The sequence below is a fragment of the Falco biarmicus genome, chromosome 4 (assembly GCF_023638135.1).
Source record: "Falco biarmicus isolate bFalBia1 chromosome 4, bFalBia1.pri, whole genome shotgun sequence".
NCBI lineage: Eukaryota > Metazoa > Chordata > Aves > Falconiformes > Falconidae > Falco > Falco biarmicus.
Genome location: NC_079291.1, coordinates 111,549,741 through 111,568,011, shown reverse-complemented (window position 1 = coordinate 111,568,011; position 18,271 = coordinate 111,549,741). Strand labels below are relative to the sequence as shown.

The window sequence follows — 18,271 nt, the reverse complement described above, 5'->3', positions numbered from 1 at the left end:
TGAGGATCATTCTATGATCGTTCCAAGTAAAAGGACAAACATGGATCTTATCCTCTAAGCTTTTAGTCTTCCCCCAAATGTTTTACTTCCAGTTCATGAACATTTCACAAGGGCCCTTCTAAGTTTTGAGAAGAGTCTGAATTTCCTGGTTACTTTTATTCCCCATCACTTTGCAAGACTGACAACACTATGTTTCACTTGAATGCCAAGTAATCCTGCTTACACATTATCCCAGAAACAAAAGGTAACTGGAACACAGTGACAGAGCAAAGAGCTAACTGAAAAACAAACCCCCCCAACCATATAGATTGATCAATCAAGAATTTTCTCTTAATAACAGTAGATTTTAGAACTGATGCTTTATTTCATAACCAAAGATGCTGTACTTAATGAGATATATTTTCCTTTCTGCTGAAATACTCTTGCTATATCATATTCTAGGACAGTATGAGCATAGCTTTGTTATTTTTTCTCTGTATCTATGGATAAGCTTTACAAGGTGTTGAGGATACTCACAAGACCCTAAAATTATAGGCATATCCATGTACATAATAGGATTAAAGTCAAATGATAGCACTTTCACAAGCATCATACTGTTCTTTTAGACCACGATGCAGGATACAAAGTTAATTGTCCTTTCTGCTGTCAAATTTTCAGGCCCACTCCTTCATATTACTACCAACTTAAAATGCCCATTTGATTTCACAGATATTTTATTTCTAGCAAAAATGAACTAGAACCTTTGGTCCTAACAAAGATTTACCTTTACCAAAAGTAACCATTCTTCTGCCACCAGTTTTCTAAAGCAATAATTCCAAACATCATGTCTAAAGTAAAATAAGCGTTACTGATAAGTCATTTAAATTAAAATAAATACACAGGAACCCTTTTATACGAATGGGGAGTTTATATGAATGTGAGAGAAAGAACACTGACCTACTGCTTTATTTGCTTTTATGTGGAGACGTTCACAAAGGCGCCAAGTGGATTACATGAAAATATTTCAAACAGTCCCTCTTCCAACGAAACATAAACAAATATACAAACGTTAACTACATAAATAAAGCATGAAGGTAGAAAAAAAAATTCCTCCAACACTGTTAATCATTACAACATAAGCTCAGCTTTGTCTTCTTATGAAGAGGCAACTACCTTTAGATTTTGCATGAAAGTTTTTCCAGTCCCTCCATTTTTCTGCAGCACAGCGAAACATTTGTCAGAACACAGGATTATAGCCTATAAACAGTAACCCGTTCCACATTCTATATAAAAACACTATCTCTAGGGGACAGGCTTCCCATTCCACTGAAACCATGGAAATGTTCAACAATTACTGAAAAGCATTGGTGGGACAAGGCAACAGCCATCACTGATGTGACACATGTAGGAAAGAATACTTGAAAATCCGGAGAACAGTTTGATTGCAGCCACATGAATTCAGATATGATAACAGCATTTACAAATTGGGGGTGAGGGTGGGGTATAGACAAAAAGATAAGAGAAACTGAAAGTTTCAAACAAGAAGATAATCAAATACCAATTAAAGACTTCAGCATATACTTGGGGAGGAAAAGGTTAAAAATTAGAAGCTAAGCATGAAATAGGAGACAACTCTATTACAAATGAAAAAGACTTACTGGGAAAAAGACCAAAAGGATGTCTCTTTGGGCTACTAATTCACTGGCTGTTTTAAGTAAGACTAAAACTAGCTGTAGATACAGGCATAAAGCTTAGATGCTGTAGCTGAAAACAAAACTCCAGCTTTAATTTGTTTAGATGTCTGAAGCAGTGGAAATAATCAGCAGTTCATCACAGCAACATGTTAAATAGTTAATTTATAGGCAATGAACCACACCAAGAGATAGTTTACTAGAGTGATAACCCAACAGCTGTTACCCCCAAAAATCCAATCTTCAGAAATATTGAAGTATTACCAAAGAAAACAACTGTTGTAAAAAATGCAAATATTCTAGAACATAATAGCAGAAGGTATAGAAAAAACATAGGGCTTTTAGGATCCTGTCTGATATATGGAATATGTTACAGGTAACTTTTTCAAAAGCTTAACTATTTGCCCCCCACTTAGTTAACAAAGCTGATACCAGATCTCAATATTGTCAATGGATCAATATGGATCCTTGTGAAGTGACACTGGAGCAGATAATTCTCTCTGCACAAGTAAATTCTAGGTGATTTAAAAATACTATTGCTGCTAAGAACAGAATACAGGAGGTGCATCGCAGCACAGTGTTACGCTTGCCAACCCGGTACGAAAACAAGAGAGTTCTAACATGGCTGGAAAGAAAGGCCTCATCAAAGTGTGGGATTTATCTTCCCTTTTTAATCCAGTGCTTACTATTCCAATTCTTATGTTCGTTGTCAAGACATGGTGTCTGCTAATAAACGAGCATTGATCTCGCTTCATGTCAATGCAAAGGTTTAGCAAATGTCAGGAGAAAAGATCTGAAGGACAGAGAAATCACTGGAAGGTAAAAAACACAGCCTTTTAACTTCAGCAAACTTTTGCTCCCAGACAATGTATTTCAGTTCTCATTCCATGGAGTTCAACATTCAGTGTTTTAGAACACATTTAGAAAAACGATCAATGTTAAAGGCTTGTGGAAAAAGAGACAAATATCTGTTTATTTTAGACAATACACACAGCTTTCCCTGAATATACCATCAAGACATATGGCGCACACATACAGTCGTACTCAACACAGACAAATTCTTTTATTTTCTGGTAAAGTCACTCACAAACAGAACAGCTAAAATTCCAGCTACAATTGTATCTTCATTTGATACTTCAGAAACTAGAAGTTTCTCCATGAAGCTGATACACAGGACTCAGTTAACAGTGCAGGTTCTTGAAAAGTTCATCTAGCCTTGAGGCAAAAGGCTTTTAATGTTAAAACAGGAGTAATTCTACTGACTTCTATAGAAGCAACAACTTTCTTGCTTAAAATGTGTTGCAGAGTCACCGAAAAAAAAAATACCTGAAGACTGTAAAACATATTAGCTAAACATCATAGCATTTTGTGACAAAGACTAATGATGAAATCAAGTGTTCTATAAATACTGCAGTTCATGATTCTGAACTAATTTTGTTCAGCAAAACCGCCATCCATCAAAATAGCTAATTCCACGTTAAAAGCTCAGCACTACTACTAAATTCAGATACATAATTAATTACTCTTGACTGACATCTTAGCATGCGTACTTCAACCACTTGAAAAAATAGATCACAATCCCTATCAAAATAATCAACGCCTTCAGTATCAGCCCATCACACTCTGGGGCAAAAAGAACAAGGTGGCTCTCTCCCAACACATTTGTACATCTTTTTCCTCGCCCAGAGAAAAAAACCCTTTGACAAAACTCTGGTATCAACTTTTAACATGCCATCAGGCGAGACATGCATATCCAGAAAAAAAAACCAACCAGCATGCTACCTGCAAGAAAGAACCAGTACAAGTAACATGTTATTTTGAGCATGAAATAAAACATTATCTCATTACACACTTGAGAAGAATTCTACTTCTGCAACCTTAGAAATACAGTCTTCCCAACAACACACAATATCCTAAATTCCAACTGAGAGAAGGCGAGTCTAAAGGGTCTGCTTTTGTTGTAATCCATTCCAAGAATATATAAAAAGCATAAACCGCTAGAGTTTATATTCTTTTCCGTCACTCCTACATGTGCAAATCTAACCCTCAGGTTGCACATTTGCAACAGAAACATTCACATAATGCTGTTCCGATGCTAATGATGCTGTATAAATAACATGTAGGGGACTAGTGCAAAGTGTCAATTGCATATTCACATCACATATGTATGGTTATTAAAATAGAATTGCATATAAAGATGTTGTACACTAGGAATGCTCATTAGTATTTTATTCACCTATATGCAGCATGCCAAATAAAGCTTAGGTCTTGCAAGTAACATAATTCCTACATATTTGTGATTATTCATAAATATTTATAAATAACAGGCAAGTACCTTTCCTCCTCAGGGCCCCAGTGGAAGAGAGAGAGTTCCATATTGGCACTCAGTGTAAAAACTCGTAGTGTGATGATACAACAACCTTGCTTCTGTGAACATGCTCGCCTGGCTACTTAGAACTACTGGAACAAATGGGGCCCAGCATTCAGACAGGATTTTCGGGTACACCCTAGCTTTTTTCTTAGTTTTCTTGTGTGTTCATTCTTCATTCATGTAGCAGATAATCCTGCAAATGGTACACAGAAGTAACACCAGTCACCCGAGGCCAAAGTCACTGGTGTCAGCTTGTGTCAGATGTTCAGTTTAACAGCAGTTTGCACGACTGGGCTCTACACTGCACAGTCCCAAACATACTGCAGTCACAAAAACTTTCTAGTAAAAATTGCTTTATGAACTTGATTGGTTTTGCTACTACTGAACTGCAAATAAAGTTTCTAAGAGTTTATGCTCTAGAAAGTTCATATTCAAAGTTGCTGCATTACAGCATCTACAAAGACTGTGTTTGTACTTTCATACCTGCATTTTTCTTTTAAAAACATATTCCATTTCAAAGATGAACTTTCATACTTGGCATATCTCCAGGATTAAAAACTTACTTTTCTAAGCTGGGTACTTATTTAGCACAAGAGGTTTGCTTGAAACATTATAGAACCATTTTATGATACAATTTTTCTTCTTCCTACTAAACTACAACACAATTGTTTCATCGGGAGGTATTTGTAACTCTGTCTTCAGTTTTGCCGTTTAATTTAACTGAACAGACATTTATCTTTTTTACAGTTTTTGTTTCCTTGGATTTTTAAGAACCGCTCGGGAGAATAACTGATATTATAGCTTCTTCTGCTAATGAGGCCATACAAGTATTACCATCAATAATCTGGGGGTCAATCGTTTAAAATAATGGTAAAACCAAGTTTGTCACAAATCACAATTTAATTTGCATTCTCATAACTTCCTGACACTTTTTAGAGATCTGTTAATCATACTGATTGCAAACAAGGGGCAGCTGAATTTCACAGTACAAAGTGACTCTCCCGAGCAGATGAAAGATTCTTTCATGCAATTCCATTTCAATTAAAATATATTCCGCTGCCGCCCCCCCCCCCCCCCAAGCTACCCAAATTACAAGCTAAAATCAGCAGTTTACTTCTCAATGAAAATTTTTACATAGCCTTATAATGGAGAGCAAAATATAACTACTTATTTATTACTGGAATAAATTCAGTCCCCAGCAAGAGAACAATAAAAATAGGTGGCCCTATTACTCTTACAGCATAACAATTATCAAGTGTGATTCCGGCACCACAAGAAAAAATATTTTATAAAAAGCATGGTAACAGTAAAAAGTATCAACCTTAATACTAAAGAACCAGAACGCCCCTGTTAACCCAACAGTACAAGTCTTCCCACTCTGCTGTGGCAATACGCATCAGCCTGGAGGAATAGTACAAAGCCAAACTGATGACTGTAGTGATGCTACACTGACACAACATAATGCAGAAATTAAGATGAGATTGGAGTTCTGTTGAATTTACCATACCAGTAAGAGAAAAAAGATAAAAACAAAAGGTGAAACAAAAAAGTCAACATACATGTGAAGTGAAAAAAAAATATTCTGAAGATAAAATTGTGAAAGGAAAAGCCATGTTTAAAATAGCTACAAAAAACAGCTATGCAAAGGCAATGACCTTTTCAGATACATCAGCACATAAATGAATTCTACTACTGAGAAGATGAAGACAGTAAAATTGCTGAAGTGAGGCAAAAAGCTGTAAATGTTCAATAAATATCACCTATCCATATTTTATAATGCAAATAACTGTGTACTACACGAGTATAATGAAATACTTCCAATATACTTATGACTAAAACAGATAATATCAATATAATAATTTTTAGTATTTCATAAGGAAAAACATAACCACAAGCTCTAGGAAAAATGCCCAAGAGAACTGCCTTAGGATATCAGCAGGACTCCAATGTGTATTTCCAATGCACGTGGGAATACCTAGGAAATTTCTCCAAAGTAAGTGTCCCAGTATAAAAAAAGTAACAACTGAAACTTGCAGGAGAGTTAGAACACTTCTAATCATGGATTAAATATAAAAGGAGGTTAATTAATGAAGTATTAATTCACTTCATACCAAGAAGTATAATTAAAGGGACAACAGCATCATCATGGTTTTATAGAAAGCTATCCTGTTAAACATACCTGGAGTTTGTCCTTTGTGCAATTGCAGTAACACTACCTATTTAGGCTTTTGTAAGGCATTTCACCTAAAACACAGCATTCTAGTCAAAATAAAAGTAACACCGTCAAAAATTTATTATGTGACTTAAAAATGAGTTAAGAGTTAAGAGAAAGACTTCATATTTAGCAATCACATCAGTACTAGATCTCAAGTTATTTTACATCGTTCTCAGTGAAGTGTAAAGCACAGTACTGCCAGTGCTGGTGGAATGGCAAATAATTGGTGGGAACGGCGTGATCTGGATCAGTTGGTTCACTGCACTCATTTCTTGAGAACACATTCTCATGCACATATTAAAAATGGAATGAGTGTCTGCAGAAAGCATGTATGTAAATCCCAGTTGAATAAAATGATTTATTCTCAAACTTAAAAAGCTTAATCTTTTTAGTCCTTTAAATAAAAAAACGGAGTTAAATTGCAGCATAAACTGCATAGAAGAGGTCATACTGAAAAGCCTTTCATTTGGAGGATAAAGAAATAAGGACACCGATGTTTAGAAATTAAACCTTGAAAAAAACATACCAGACTGCATATTTGAACTTACTTAACACTAAAGGTAATAAAATCTGACATAAATACAGAACATACCCTTATCTCTTGAAGCTTTCAGATCAAAACTATGTATCTCTGTATTCTTAGGTGCAAATGATGAGCCAGAGGTGCAATATATAGGAACTGCAGTACCTAAGTGGTCAAGCTATACAAGCTAACAGAAACTTCTTTCTCATTTGGATCTTACAACTCAGAAAGACAAATGTTATTTCATTGTCATCACAGCAAGGCAATGTTTTGGAGAAACAGGCAAATATTTTTTTTCTCCCTCCGTAAATGTTTCTTCCTTCAGCTTTACTTACCCAATAGTTAACACATCCTCATACAAACAGGCAGGAGAACAAACAGACCGACCCTTCCTCCATGTATTTTTACTAATTTAAGAAGACTATTATGCAGTAATTCTTCCTATAGAAGCCAAACCATTCAGTTCTAAATCATGACTGATCAGATGCAGTCAGTCTTGTGTGACAAGTGTATCATTTGAAATATGTTAAGATTTCAGCTTGTTTGTTGCCATGGCAAAATACAAAACTTATCACCTTTTAGGGAAAACACAAAGTTAATTTACCTCCTTCAAAAAACAGCCTCCCTGGCTAACTACCAAGAGCACTATTCCCTCAGAACAGCCTTTGTGCCATTAGGAGGTCTTACGCGTTTTTTTTAAAGCAAAGCAATGTAGTTCTAGGTGTCACAGGTACTACAGTGTATTTACTTGCAGCTCAAGTATTTTATTTTGCTTTGGTGGGTTTTCTTCAAGCTCCCCAGTCTCCTCTTCCTGCTTGTCAGCAGAGCAACTTCGACTCTATGGCTGTAACTTAAGTATATGAAATTCAATTTGCATTACACTAAAAAAAGTCCTGTTCAATGATAAATATCAAACTTGCAGAGAGCACAGGATACTTGATATGTGATATTATATAAACATATTGAATTTCCCACTGTTTATGGTAGGATTAATAAGAAGCAACAGAATTCACCATGGCTGGATTAATCCAGGCTCTTCTCTACTCAAGAAAAACATCTGAACAACCTGCTGTATCCTACTTCATGTCAAACCACACCCGGTATCTGGAAATCATACCCTATGTCCCAAGACATCTTTAATTCCATTTTAAGTGTTTACTGCTATATAAAATCTACTGTTAAGCTAAAAATTTAATACTACATTTTTTTCAGAATGGTTGTTAATATGACAAGCAGTGAGGCAAATCATCTTTCAAATGCAATTTAATCAGAGGGCATCTCATACTTAGCAGATTTAAAGTTACTGTTCAATTACTCACAAATGTGTCAAATATGTCCCTTAGAGGTCCTAAGGGGATAAATATTCATAAATATCCAGTGCAGGTCATTTTCTTGGGGGGGGGGGAAGGGGGAAGTGTTACCACCTCCCTAAGAGAATAAAAATGTTGCAAGAACTGATTTTTAAAAAATCTTATATAATAAAGGTCTTGTGGCAGATTGCCTTTTTAATACCCATTTGTTAAAGTAAGCCAAAAACTTAAGTGCTAGACTAGAAACACATAACTAATTTTTACAAAGTTTTAATTACTAAGAAAATTGCACTATGCATTTTATTCAGACTAAAAAAACAATACTAGACAAGCCTGCCTCCAAGAGAATAAGGCAAACAGCAAGAAGCAAGCCACAGCTTTTTCTAACACCAACAAAGAAAAAAACCTCTTTGTGAGCTGGAGCTCTACCCTTTCCAGTTTGGCCAGACTTGCCCCTTCCTTTGCTGTATGTTCTACAATGTTATTGACACACGGCAAGATTATTTCTTTTCCTGACACACTAAGACAAGACAAAGCCCTCTTTCATCAAGTATTCAACCGTGCTCCAAACACCAAGCTACAGGAAAACCAGCAAAGCTAGGCACTATGCAGCCTTCTATAGCTAGGTTACAAACCACTCCTTGGAGTAGGAATCACGCAGTATCTGTAAACCGAATCTTTACTGAGTATCAATACCAAGAGTCTCCGCAGAAACCAGCAACACAAAGATTTGTTATTGCATCAAATCCACTGGATTTGATACTTTTACTAAATTTGTACCCAGCTGGTATTAGAAACAGTGATAAAATGAGAAGAAACTCAGCATAACACATTAACAGCAAGGTTTTGCGTTCCAGAAAATTCAAGGTAGTTACACAGTATTGATGATCAGCGTTTCAGCTCTAGATTCCTACATGGTTTTAAGTTACAAACGCAAACCCCATTTCCAAATAAACTCAAGCATTTTTTGGCAACAGATCAAACGTTAAGAGTACTAGTGCTTCCATTCAGTTTAATACAGCACACCGAATAAAAACCCCACACAACCCTATGCAGACTATTCAGCTCTACTCAAGACACACATCCAGCAAGCTTTACTGAAACTAAGCATTTCGTGGCAACCTGAAATAAGGATGAATGTTCAGAGTTAAACCTTTCTGTGAAGCCATCTGTGATGATTAGCAATAGCTAGAGTAAGCTTTGAGAGCAATGTAAAAGGCCTGGGAAAAAAAACCAAACAGAAGTCAAAAGAAGTTTGAGCAAGTCTTTATTGTTCTATTTCAATAACTAAGAAATAACAAGACAAACTAATTCCCCCAACTCTTTTTTTTGTCAAGATGCTGGGGCATGATGGAATCCAGCCCTCCAATAAATGCATGCTTTGAAAAAGGAAAAATAAGGGTTATTTTTGTGATTTGTGCCTTACAGCCAAACTTGAATGACCCTGAGAAGTCTGTGCAGACAAATCACTGGAATGATTTACGTGCAGCTTGTTAGATCTGTTTCCCACCCCCCTTCATGTTATTGCTCTGCAAATCGAGGAATGTTTTAGCAAGTGTTAATCTGGACTAAAATCCACCATAAAGAGTGCTACAATATTGCTTTTTATTACAAATAGCAAAAACTTCTTTGAAAATATGTGTAAACCAATCAACTGACTGTACAGTGCATTTACAGTACACAATCCAGAAAGTAACATGCAGTCTAAAGAACTGCTTTATACATTAGCCCTTGGCCACAAAGAACTTGGCAGTACCACTACACCTTTAACGACTATAGGGTGAAAAACTAAAGCTAAAAAAAAAAAAAAAAACCCAACCAAAATCTGTTACACCCAAGTTTACGACAAGACTGGGATACAGACATGATTGTACAAGGAGTAGTAATTTTTAACTAGAAACTGTCATCATGCTGTAATTCTTGGAAGGGCTGGCCCTGCCAGTTCGCCACTGCTCCGTGCAGCTGGTCCTGCCCTCCAGCGGTTTGCTCGCCTTCCCCCCGGGCTGGGCACCTTCGTAGAGGACGCAGATGGACCCGTCTTCGCCTATGCGGTAGGACACTTCGAAGGGGTCGACCCAAAGAGTTAATTCGCTAGGCAAGAGCTGGAAGAGTCTCTCGTGGCTCAGTCCGATCATCCCCGCCGCCTTTCCTATCAAGGGGTCCATCTTATGGTTGATCCGTATGCACCGGTACCCGGAGCCCTTGGAGGGCACCAGGGGGAACCAGTGGTGCTTGTAGTGCTCTGCGGGAGGGAACAAAGAGGCGCTTTACCGCGGCCCCGGTCAGCCCGCGGAGGCTGCGCTCCGCCGGACCCCCGCGGGGCAGAGGCGGCGGCAGCGGCGACCGGCCGGGCGGCGGAGCGGCCCCCCCCGCCCCCGCTCACCGCGCAGCGCCTCCTGCAGGCACTCCCGGAAGCACCGCAGCTGCTCCTCGCCGATACCGCCGGCGGCCCGCAGGAGGCGGGTGACGAACGCCGCCGCCGTGGAGATCTCGGTCCTCATGGCCGCCCCGGCTGGCGCGCACCTCCCCGCCGCCGCCCCGGCCCGCTGCCAGCGCCGCCGCGCCCGCCCCGGCCCGGCCCCGCGGCCCTGGCCAATGGTGGCGCCTCGCCCAGCCCCGGCTGGCGGGCGGGCCCGGGCCCCATTGGCGGCGGCGGCGGCGCGGGGCGGGGCGGCCACGCCGACCGCGTGAGGCCATTGGGCGTCCGCGCGGGCCCGGACGTGTTTGTTTTGTTGGCGGAGGGGCGGGACCCGCAGGCCGGGGGGCGGGCCACGCCCCCAGCACGCCCCTCTCCGGCCGCCACGCGCGACCGTGGGTAGCGCCGCTGCCACCGGCGAGAGGCAGCGAGGGGCCCCTCCCGCGCTCCGCCCCCCCCCCCCCCGCTCCCCCGGTTTCCTCCCCCGCGCCCGACACAACGCGGATAAGCGCGCTGCCGCGTTCCCTCGCTACGCTGCCCCGAGCCCCGCCCCCGCTGGCGGCAGCTCCTCCTCGTCCCAGCCCTGACGGCCGCCAGGCGCCCCCTCCCCGCAGCAGCGCGACGGTTACCGGCTGCCCTTCGCACTCGCAGCACCCCACGTAAACAGAAGCCAAACGCACCTCACGGCCCTTCAGGCAGCACCCCGGGGCGGCGCGCCCGGCACGGCACAAGGGCAGGGGCTGGATCCGCGTCCCCTCCGTCCTCAGCTGAGCACCACTGCGGCCCGCAGCGAGAGGGATGCGAGAAGCCGCAGGTTGCTTCCAGGAAGAGAGGCGGTCCGGAAGGCACCGGCTCCCTTTTGAAAGCCTGTTTGCCTGCAAGCGTTGGGAATTTGGCACATTGGAAAATACGTGCAAGAGTTAAGCAAACAGTTCTGCTTAGTGCGCAGACCACACTGTTGCATTTGGTGTCCAGTGTCTTACGGTGAGAGGCCACACCTTTGGCCCATATTTAGAGTACTGTATTGCATCTTTTAAGCACAATACCAGCCAGGGAAGATTTTGGTGTTGTTTAAAACAAACACAAGCCTAAGGCTTACTGAGCACAAAAAGAGCTGTACACATTGCACCAAGTACCAAGTTCCTCCACTGGCCCTGCAGGTCTCATCACAGGCCTCACCAGGAGGAACACAAACGGCTGGACTCTGAGCAGCGTTTTTGCAGGACATAAAGGTTTCAGCTGTGGAAACATTTGGTTGAAGAGTTTGTGTTGGCACAAACTTTGTGTTACTCTAAAGAATAAAGCACATAGCTTGTTTGAGACAAGGAACTTCGCTGATGAGTCATCACTGCTGAGCCTCTGCATTTGAGGAGCAACTACAGTTCATCTCTCTACGATAAATTTTGTCATGACAACAGTTGTCCCTGCAAGGCAGTTTGCCCAAGAGCTCCAAACCAGCAAGTCCATCGCTGACCCGACAGCCTTGCTTCCTCCACGCAACTGCCAAGCACCAGCCAAGTTTCACAACAGTTTCAGGGACATGGATGCCAACTCAGCTGTGACCTTCCCACCTTCAGTGAAGCGACAATATTCTTCAGCTAGTTTAAAGCTTTTAAAAAGTGGCTGTGTGAGGTACAGCCAAGATTCCCCGAGTTTACAAAAAGCTTTTTCTGTAGTTCAGAGACCAAACATAAACTTTTCCCCTACCTTGAAGTTCTGATCACAAGCAATTCCTCCAGCAAATTTTTTCAAGAACAGTGACTAAGGACAGGACCAGGACTGCCTGTAGTCATAACTGACCATACTTCACAAAAAGCAGTCTTTTTTCAAAAGTTTATGCAGTGCCCCAACCATTTTTTTTTCCCCTCCTCCTTGCCTTGTTTAAACACATCCTTTCCCTTCACTGGCTTTGTGTCTTAAACCCATGGGGGGCAGGAAGCATGTTGATTTCTTCACACTGCTAGCTAGGTTCCAAGACTCAACATTCTCTTTTGTTAAACTAGAGCTGATCGCTCCTTTATTTTTCTCCAAGGCCTGCCATGCGCCACAGGACCCTTCTTCAGAGGGATGTCACCTTTGAGGAAACTTTAGTAGCATCTTGTTTTCCCAAGTCCACATCTTAATCCTTCTCCCCTGTCTTACCTGTCAGCTTTAAGGACCTGACATCACCTCCAGTTCATCAGCTGCAAAAGCCATACCCAGGGATTTAAGACAAGAAAAAAAGACTACTTGTATACAGACCTTTAAAAATTAGATCCAGTTTTACCACTATTTAGTGATTACCAGATAATAGTCATTCGTCAAGTGTGAAGAAAATACTCAGTGAGGCTACTGTTGCAGTTGTTACTTGCAACCAGTTTAACACAGGTTGAGAATTTACAGGAACTTTCCCTACACCTCTGTCCCTTTAATCTAAGGGTCAGAAATAATCAAGGCTGTAATTATAGGGGTACAGGAGAACAGCTCATCACAGAGCCAAACTTCATCCCACACAGGAAGAGTTCCCAGGGGAATGCCCAGTTACTTGCAATAGCCAGAGAGTTTGTTCATTAAACTATTTGCAAATTAAAAGTTCACTCCCAGCAGTTTATTTTTGCTAGGTTCTGCCATCTAATATGTTGAAACAGTCAAATAAAAATGTCATTACGTTTACAGTTAGAACTTCTTCAAACTCATTCTGTTCATAGAAAAATCTATTTCAAGAACACAAGTTCCTATCCAGTTCGGACAAAATTATTTGTAGCAGTATGACAACATCAGAACTCGCGCAGTGCTTCCTTACTTGATGTTACTCAAGATGATTAAGATATCTTGCCCTCCTTTTCCCCTAATAGCAAACGACAGGACCAAGACAAAAGTGTCAAGAACCTCAAATGACAAAACTATAGGCATTTGTCCAAGACTCAGGTGTTATCACCTAGTTTGACACTTCCACTTCACAGCTTAGCAAAAGTATAATTCTGTATGCCATTCTGTAGCCCGACCGAAGAGATTTTTATCAAACAAGGAAAAAATACCTTATTTCACCTCTTCAAGAAGACAGCGGATTTCTGTGCTTCCTTTTCCTCCCACTCACAGCTGTTAGCACTACACTACCTCCTCTCATTCTAATCAAGTCTCAGGTCCGGATCAAGACGCCATTTTATGAGAAAAAATTTCCACTGAAGTCCAGTTTGCATTTCAGTACCTCAAACTTTAGAAATTAAGCTTTAAAAGGTAATCCAGTCATCCAGTTACTTCAGTCTTGTTTTATTCAGTGTTTTGAGAATCAGAACATGAAACTCAACTCTTCAGCTGTGGAGACTTGACTAGTAAAACTATCCAGGTACACATGGACTGCGTGACCCTACATTTGAGCAGACACAATCAGCACTTGCTAGTTATGTGACAGCAATTAAAAAAACAACAGTAAGCCTGCATTATTTGTTATTGGTCTAGACACTTGATCTATTCCCGCACAACAAATTTTATCATTGCTTTAAGAAAAGCTCTAGGTTCATTTAGCACATTCCGTCAGGTACCCATCCCAAACACTTCCCCACCTTATTCACACCCCTTCCCTTTCATTTGTGAAATACACGCTTCCCCTACCATATCTACACTGCACGACTTCAAAGCTTCTAACACGCCGATAGCACTATCACACACGCAGTAAGCTACTCGTTTTCAAGTTTGTTAAAACGATAGACAGAGAAACAACAGTTGCATTGAAGTTATTAAATTCTTACTAGTATTCAGAATAAACATGACATTATTGTCAACAGTATTACTAACTAAGAACTGTATAAATCCAGACATGTTACAAAACATAATGCTTAATTATGCTAAAGAACTTCCCCCTTCCAGGTTGCATGTGCCCATAATACACGCAAATTCACAATTATATACAGTCAGATTTTATCGTAAGCCACCCAGACAAGGGTCTGCTAAAGCCAGGGCAGATATTAAGAGATACTGTTTTAACTCACTTGTGAGAAACTTAAGTAAAGATCAGAGCAGAAAAGCTTTATAAGCAAGCAAATTAAAGGTAGTTAGAAATATTCCAAGAGCAAAAAGTTGTTATAACACTGCTAGCACTGATTAATGCTCACTAGACTGAGGTCTGGTACATGGATCCACTAGTCCCAAGTGAAATATTCAATTGAAATAAGAAGGTCTGGCTATACAAATAAAAGGATGCCACAACTATCAAGTAATGTTGAAATCACATTTTGATTTCATACATTCTCCTTGGTGAGTTTCGTATTTAAGGCTCACAGTAAGCAAGCCACAGAAAATAAAAAAGAATCAACAGATATGTAACTATGCAACTGTCATGGCCCTGCCAGAAAACAGTTCCAGAGGCTGAGGCATTTAAAACAAACTCCGATAAGAGTTCATCAAGAAACTAGTTATCTGCCAATTATTAAGCTAAATGTTTCTATTTAGAGAGTACTGGGGGTTCCAGTAACAGAGCACTGGAGATGGCAATTAGAACAATTTGAACACACCACCAGCACAATTTCACAGTAGCCATTGAAATACATTATTTATCATTAGAAACAAATTTTAAGTACTCAAACACAGAGGAAAAAAACCATAAGCTTCCAGTTTTGGTTTGTTGGGATTATTTTTTTTTTCTCCATTTCCTGGAACATTTCTACAGCTTTGAGAGTTGATAAGCCTCACCACACACACAGCAGCAGGTAAGTTACCACTACTGTTAATAATTGCTAGGATTAACAGCCTTGCTAAGCACCAGAAACTAAAGCAGTTGAAGCCTTAGGCCACGAGAGTGGATCTAGAGTAAACTTTTTGATAAAACTAATGTTGTAAATACAAAACTAGCTGAAACCAGCAGACGCAAACAAAATGAAGAACAGGACCAAAGAAACAATTCCAAGGGAATGAGGTAACTTCAGAAGAAGCCAGCCCAGTGACCAAGAAAACCAATAGGAAATCAAGAGACCACTAACCCAAATTAAGTGAGTGGATTTGGGGATGGGTGGTATGTTTTGGGAAATCTGTCTGTTTGGGTATAACTGGGGTGCACAATCTGCTGTAGAGGTCCCTCTTTGGATGCACCCAGCTCCAGCTGCTCTGCATGTTGGCTAAATAAACCACTTATTTACTCAGCAGACTGACGACTTACCTTCTTCGAGCAGGATCCTAGGGCCAAGCCCTGTTGAGGTGACATCCGTGTAATTCCTAACATGGACTAGTGGGCAGCTACATAATTCCTGTAACAACTACCACATATATAACCTTCTTTCACAAAGAATTTTTTACCTTATCAACGCAGACTTACTTTGTTGTTATCCTGTTCATCTGCAAGTCGTTTCTCTTTAGCCCAAACACCTGGAGTAGAGGAAAATAGAGTCCATACCTTGGTTTGTCTTGTTAAAAATAAAGTGTACGCAAGCATTGTACCATTCCATTTTTCCACAACTTCACCTAGGGGAAAAAGACACAATAAAACCAAAGCTATATCACTTATACAGTATATTGGTTTTTTAAAGTAAAAGTAGCAATAATAAAAAAAAAAATAAACAGTAATAACAATGATAGCACAAGATTAATAATTTATAAAAAAAACCCCAGCACTAGGACCAAGTCGAAATCAAGCTCTTTTTTGATTACTTAAAATTAAGCTCTCTTTACACGCGTCTACAAACATAGATAGCTAAAACAGAGCACTAGAACCTGCAAGAAGAGATTTTAAACAGAAAACGCAATTTTGGCTTTACTTTCAGAAGCATCTTTTCTCACAGCATGTTTTTTCATAGAAGCATCTCTCTCTAAACAGTCAAACCCATTCTTAAGAACTACTTTTTCTTTATTGCTAGACTACAAAGACAAGCATTATATTACCACTCCTACTACAGGAAGAAAAAAAAAAAAAAAGAGTATTTCCAAACACAAATAAGAGCACCTTCAACTACTTAAGCATCAAATCCCACCATACTTTCCCCAGTCTTGTACGCTAATTAATAAAACAAAACTTCTTAGAGAAACAAAAAGAAAACCTCTAGCCAGTACCTCAGAACTAAAGCGACACAGCAACAAAATAACAATAATAAAGTGTCCACCTGAGACTCCCTCTTTTATGTGCACCTACGCTGATGAGACACAGCTGTCCTGCTGGCTTAAGTTCAGAGGCATCATCACCTGCTGTCACTTCAGCAGAGAAGCTAAGGTGAGATGGCACAGCTGAGAGCATTGACCCTTAGGGTTTCTTTTGGCCTTACTGGCTGACCACAGACAACAGCTGCTTATGCCAGAGTAGTGCATAGATAAAGCAAATTACAGTCTAATGGTAATTTAAGTTAGAAGGAAACATAGAAATGAACAAGAGAAATCAGAGATCTGACAGAATCAGAAATATGCCATACTTAACAGCATAGTGTTTTTTCCCTTAAAGACCACCAAGCGATTTGTAAATTGCTTTAAAGCACTGAAAATGGTTACTAAACCTGTTTTAAAAATGTACTGCAAGAGTATTGTATAGTCTACACTTAAAAAGTTTATCAACATAGCTGTGACCTCACACCTGTTATACACAGAGCCTACATCAGCTGGAAAGTGTATTTTTCCAATCACTTCATACAGAAAAACAGACTAAGATATGATTACAAAAGCAAGTTAATGACAGTAATTTAACAGTGGGGTTTTAGTACTGAATTTTTGTAAATACTGTACTTCCCTGACACTGTTATCTCTTACTGGTCACACTTCACTGGAGAAAAAAACAACCATGAAGACAACCCATTTATAATTCTACTTTCTTTGCTAAAGCAACTAAATATTTAACCAGTAAACAACATGGTTGCCAATGATTGAGCAAAGCAAGTGAAAAATTACTCTGATTACCGTCTTTGCAGCTACACTAATGAGGGCAAGTATTACAGGGCAAAGTGGTTGGTTTGTGGTGGGTTTTTTTTGTAATGGGCTGGTCTATAGACTCAAGTATTAGATTAGTAGGTCTTCTATTAGACCAACTAATACAATTAATAAAAAAAAAAAGAAAAAAAAAAAGGACAAACTTTGAGGACATAGGACATAACACCCCTTTGAGTCTGCAACAGGTAATCAAAATGCCTGCTGGCCTCCACATCTCTCCACACTTAACAATTGTGTGTTAGTTGAGTAAAAATAATTTCCTTTCCTTACAGTCTTGTGTCCCATGTTCCCACAGGGCACACGCAAAACCACCACCGCGTATTTGTAGGGTCATGTTCCTCTGCAGCTAGCCACAGGACATCCTCAAAAATAAAGGGTCAAGACTACAAACGGCCTGCTAGAACAACAGCCAGGATCTGTACTTGTCCAAGTATCTGTGTGGTTTCTCTGTGAGGCTCTGCCAGAGTTAAGAGCACTGTCATCTCCAAGACGTGAAGGCAACAGAGGTGGCCCCATCTGATGGCTGCCAGCACCACAACTGTGCACTGCCACCCTCCCAGCCCATGGCCTGGTGCCATCACACCACGGAAAAGCTCAGGGCCCCGGCACAGCCATGCCATGGGACACGCTCCCAGCAGCCCACCAACCTCAACTTGCAGGGTCTGTGTAACATAACATCACGAGGAGCTGCTCACGCCTCTCCGATCAGTATAGGCGGTCCAGCCGCCTCCACACCGCAGCCTAGGGCCTGGCGTTACACCAGCAGGCCTCACCAGGACGCGCTGGGACGCCGGCGCTCAGGGCCGGCCGCCAGCCGCCTTCCCTCGCACTGCTGACAGCGCGGCCTCGCCGCCACCCTCAAGGGCGCTGCTCGCGCCTGCCCGCGC

The 18,271-nt window shown here is 40.7% G+C and overlaps 1 protein-coding gene across 2 annotated transcripts; it reads right to left on the bottom strand.

The window, feature by feature from the left end:
* Nucleotides 1–9,339: 9,339 nt before the first annotated feature.
* LOC130147895 (protein BTG1-like) lies at nucleotides 9,340–18,246 on the bottom strand. 2 transcript variants are annotated; one of them, XM_056335741.1, is made up of 4 exons: nucleotides 18,158–18,246; nucleotides 15,793–15,938; nucleotides 11,186–11,380; nucleotides 10,204–10,331 (listed from the first exon to the last, which is right to left on the bottom strand). In XM_056335741.1, the coding sequence occupies exons 2-4, from the start codon at nucleotides 15,907–15,909 to the stop codon at nucleotides 10,242–10,244; spliced, it is 402 nt and encodes a 133-aa protein (XP_056191716.1). In that variant the 5' UTR covers nucleotides 15,910–15,938; nucleotides 18,158–18,246; the 3' UTR covers nucleotides 10,204–10,241. The 2 variants fall into 2 exon arrangements, with proteins under 2 accessions (XP_056191717.1, XP_056191716.1); XM_056335742.1 differs by lacking the exons at nucleotides 11,186–11,380; nucleotides 15,793–15,938; nucleotides 18,158–18,246 and adding an exon at nucleotides 10,473–10,926 and having other exon boundaries at nucleotides 9,340–10,331.
* Between the last annotated feature and the right edge of the window lie 25 nt (nucleotides 18,247–18,271).